This window comes from Ursus maritimus, unplaced genomic scaffold (assembly GCF_017311325.1).
Source record: "Ursus maritimus isolate PB19 unplaced genomic scaffold, ASM1731132v1 scaffold_4, whole genome shotgun sequence".
NCBI classification, from domain to species: domain Eukaryota; kingdom Metazoa; phylum Chordata; class Mammalia; order Carnivora; family Ursidae; genus Ursus; species Ursus maritimus.
In genome coordinates, this window is record NW_024426552.1 from 38,368,618 (window position 1) to 38,373,411 (window position 4,794).

The 4,794-nt window shown below is 36.1% G+C and overlaps 1 protein-coding gene across 1 annotated transcript; it reads left to right on the plus strand.

Moving 5' to 3' along the window:
• The first annotated feature begins 2,201 nt into the window (after positions 1-2,201).
• Positions 2,202-3,321, plus strand: HTR1F (5-hydroxytryptamine receptor 1F). The gene has a single exon (XM_008704595.1). The coding sequence runs from the start codon at positions 2,221-2,223 to the stop codon at positions 3,319-3,321; it is 1,101 nt and encodes a 366-aa protein (XP_008702817.1). The 5' UTR covers positions 2,202-2,220.
• The last annotated feature ends 1,473 nt before the right edge of the window (positions 3,322-4,794 follow it).

Genomic DNA, 4,794 nt, shown 5'->3' on the forward strand with positions numbered 1-4,794 from the left:
AGCTGAGTAACACCCATGTTGGGTTCTCCCCAGAAACCTATTCTCAGGACCAACAACAGCAGCAACACCTGGGACCTGGGTAGAAATGCAGGTTTGAGGGCCCCAGCCCAGTTTTACTGAATCTCTAACTCCAAAGGGTGAGACCCAGTAATCCGGGTGTTAACAGTCCTCCTGCCAGTTCTGAGGCAAACTAAAGCAGGGAACCACAGTTTAGAGTATCTAAGGAAATTTTAGCTTCCATTCTTTTTCTGGAGCTATCTTCGTTGTCCTTTACAAATGGGCAAGTGTTGATATAAAGAATGTAGATTTATAACTCCTTCTCAATTACACACAGGACAACTACTCATTTTCTGGGTAGCAGGTATTCAAATTTCTTGTGCCACACAATTCGCTTAGGGGCAAGCCATCAGCACCTGCCTTCAATGAATATCAGAAAATAAAAATTAATTTAGTACTGGTAACCAAACACAAGTAGAATACTAGATATGCTGTACCACAAGGTTTTATTATACACACATACACACACACACACTTCACAGGAAGCACTTAATATAATAATATTAAGTATTTTAAAGTATTGTTTTATCAGTTCCAACAGATGAAATATAACCACTTTAAAATAAAAATAATGTAAGGAATATTAAATATGGAGATGCAATAATAAAGCTTCAGATTTCTGTCTTCTGTCTTTTCCTAAGATACGGGTAGTTGCTAAATAATTATTAAAAAAGAGGCACGGGTGGGTGGCTCAGTCGGTTAAGCATCTGCCTTCAGCTAGGTCATGATCCCAGGGTCCTGAGATTGAGCCCCCAGTTGGGCTCCCTGCTCACTGGAGAATCTGCTTCTCCCTCTGCTGCTCCCCCTGCTCCTGCTTGCTCTCTCTCTCTCTCTCTCTCTCTGTCAAATTTTATTTATTTATTTGACACAGAGAGAGAGAGAGAGCACAGGGGGAGCAGCAGGCAGAGGGAGAGGGAGAAGCAGGCTCCCTACTGAGTGAGGAGCCTGATGCGGGGATCAGTCCCAGCACCCTGGGATCATGACCTGAGCCGAAGGCAGACACTTAACCAGCTGAGCCACCCAGGAGCCCCTAAATTTAAAAAAAAAAAAAAAAAAAAGAATTATTAAAAAGAGAGAAGGGCTGATGCAATAAATAAATAAATAAATAAATAAATAAATAAATAAATAAAACTATCTTATAGAAAAGATTAATCCTATTTCATTATACTCCAATTGCACTTTGACTTACAATTAAGCAATAGCATGGACTGAAGCAAAAATTATAAGCCATGTTTGGAGTGTCCTTTTTCAGAAGTAAGGTTACATAGTACTTACAATGGTGACTTGTAAAGAAGAATAATTTCCATTTCAGAGTGAATGCCATTATAAGCTCTCCATGCTGGCAAGTTCACCTTGTTAAGTGAGTTACTTGGTCATATATGTCACTGTATTAATGGGCAGTGATTTATGGCTATTTGACTCCAACTAATTTTATTTCATCTTTTTAAACCAAATTAACTACTTATATCCACAAAGACTGCTAACCACTCTGACATTTTCCTAATTTCATAAAATGATCATAGAATGCTAGGGATATACTAAAAATATTTTATTTTTGTTTATTTCCCTTTTATAATCTTTATATCCTGATATGAAATACACTAAAAATTCCTTTAGTCTCCATGAGCCCAATTATAATATCCTCAATGTAACTTTGAATTAAGTACAAAATTGCTTATGATTTTGAATACTGCCTTTAATATGATATTTTCTTATATTACATTATATAATGCATAAATATATATTAATGGCATGTACTATTAAACCTTTTCTCCACAGATGAAGGGAAAAACACAGCTAGGATTAATGTAGTTCTTAAAGGCAATTCTATAATGGTAGAGATTTTACTGAGTAATAGGTTAAGTTGACTCATAAAAATTGTTGTATTTGAGCTGTATTTTAAGAAATGTTTTGAAAGTTATTATTACTGTTCTCATCAGAATTTTTTAATTAAAATGAGAAAAAAAGAAAATTTTTAATCTAAACTCCCATTTTTTTAATCCATAGAATATTCTGGGAAAACATACACATAGACTTTTTAAAAATGTATTCTGAAAGGCAGAGAAAAATTTTTGAAGACTTTTCTGAACTGATTTTCTCCTCCTTTGTTACAGGTATCCATTTTTTCAGCTATATTGATCTTTTAAAGCAAACCCCAAAAAAATGGATTTCTTAAATTCATCGGACCAAAACTTGACCTCAGAAGAACTGTTAAACAGAATGCCATCCAAAATTCTGGTGTCCCTCACTCTCTCCGGGCTGGCACTGATGACAACGACCATCAACTCCCTTGTGATTGCCGCAATTATCGTGACCCGGAAGCTGCACCACCCAGCCAACTATTTAATTTGCTCCCTTGCGGTCACAGATTTTCTTGTCGCTGTCCTGGTGATGCCTTTCAGCATTGTGTATATTGTGAGAGAGAGCTGGATTATGGGGCAGGTGGTCTGTGACATCTGGCTGAGCATTGACATCACGTGCTGCACGTGTTCCATCCTACATCTGTCTGCGATCGCTTTGGATCGGTACCGGGCAATCACAGATGCTGTGGAGTACTCCAGGAAGAGGACTCCCAAGCAGGCTGGCATTATGATTACAATTGTTTGGGTTATATCAATTTTTATCTCGATGCCTCCTTTATTCTGGAGGCATCAAGGAACCAGCCGGGATGATGAGTGCATCATCAAACACGACCACATTGTTTCCACTATTTACTCAACATTTGGAGCCTTCTACATCCCATTAACGTTGATTTTGATCCTCTACTACAAAATATATAAAGCAGCAAAAACGTTATACCACAAGAGACAAGCAAGTAGGATTGCCAAGGAGGAGGTGAATGGCCAAGTCCTCCTGGGGGGTGGTGAGAAAAGCACTAGACTAGCCTCCACACCCTACATGCTAGAAAAATCTTTCTCTGATCCATCAACAGACTTTGATAAAATTCATAGCACGATGAAAAGCCCCAGGTCTGAATTCAAGCATGAGAAATCTTGGAGAAGACAAAAGATCTCAGGCACAAGAGAACGCAAAGCAGCCACTACCCTGGGATTAATCTTGGGTGCATTTGTAATATGTTGGCTGCCTTTCTTTGTTAAGGAATTGGTTGTTAATGTCTGTGAAAAGTGTAAAATTTCTGAAGAAATGTCAAATTTTTTGACATGGCTTGGATATCTCAATTCCCTTATAAATCCACTGATTTATACGATCTTTAATGAAGACTTCAAGAAAGCATTCCAAAAGCTTGTACGATGCCGATGTTAAAGTTCATCATTAAAAGGTTGGGAAGTTCTTGACAGGAAGAAACTAAATGAATGCCAAATGATAAAACATTTAAACTTTTAAAAGGAAATAAAACTGCTAAAATTATAAGAATATAATTTATATTTTAATAGCAACATGACGATAAACTTATTGAGTAAAAGATGTTTCTTTTGACCATCATTCTAGAGTACTCAAATGAGAAGATAATTTATTGTTTATAAACAATATTTTGCCTATGCAATGTCCCTAACAGGCTAACTGGAAATATATATGATAATTATTATTATAAATAACAGTGATTTTCCAGGTTTATGGCTTATAATAATTACAGAAACATGTTCAATTAACAACATCTGTAATTTCTATATAATCCCATGGTTTTATTACATGATTCTATTATTTTATAGGAAAGATAATTCACCACAAAGCACACATTTCTCCTACCTAACTACTCCTGTCCCCTCTTCATCTTATTCTGGGAAAAACGGGAAGTGGGGGGAAGGAGCAAACAAGGACTCCTGGGGTGCCTGGCTGGTTCAGTCGGGATAGCATGTGACTCTTGATCTCAAAGTTGTGAGTTTGAGCTCATGTTGGGTATAGTGATTACTTACAATTAAACCTTAAACAAACAAACAAACAAAAACAAGGACTCCTACTATGACTGCACAAAATGTCAAAGTCAGAGATTGATACTGACTTTGTATTTAGATAGTAAAGAGTAATCATAAAGTGAGTTAGGCACTCCAAAATAATTCTGAACACAGAACTTGTACACATTTAACATATTCTCTTTGTTCAAAATGAATTCCTAGAATAATATTTTCTTAACCATGTATTACCAACATTTGAAATCAAAAGCTTACCCTAGTAACAGTAATTCAAGAGGGGTGCAGGGGCCGCATTCTAATTGCCCCACGTTTATTTAGTTATCAAATTTAAGGCACTAAGGACCCTAGGTTACTCACCGTAGTTACTGTATTCCTAATGCCTTTTTTAAAATATAAAATAGATTTCATTTCTGTTAATGCTAACAAGCTCAGTTGCTAACTAAAATGTCAGTGTTACTTGGCACTTCAGCAGCTCCAAACCTTCAATTTAGACATTATATCCCTTTTATTAGAGGGAATGAGACAGAAATTCTTAGAACTTTCCACTGACTTCCAAAACATCTCTAATTTTTCAATTGGTAGAAATCAAGAGGCAGAGATTCATATCATGCTAATTATAAATATATTTTTTTGTATATCTCCCAGTCACTCCACTAGTTCAGTAACCCTAAGGAATATCCTAAGTTTCTCTATTTATTCTCTTACTTATAGAAGGATTTAAAAATAAAATAACCAGGCTTCTGAGAAGATTTCATTTCATTTGAACCAGCAAGTTGATAGACTGCCTTTTGGAAGGTATACCATCAACCAAGATTATTTGAAAAACAATACGTTCCTTTTTTTAAGCTATACCTTTATGTGTATT

Coding starts and splice junctions, on each gene's coding strand:
- HTR1F (XM_008704595.1), top strand. CDS start 2,221: ATGGATTTCTTAAATTCATCGGACCAAAACTTGACCTCAGAAGAACTG.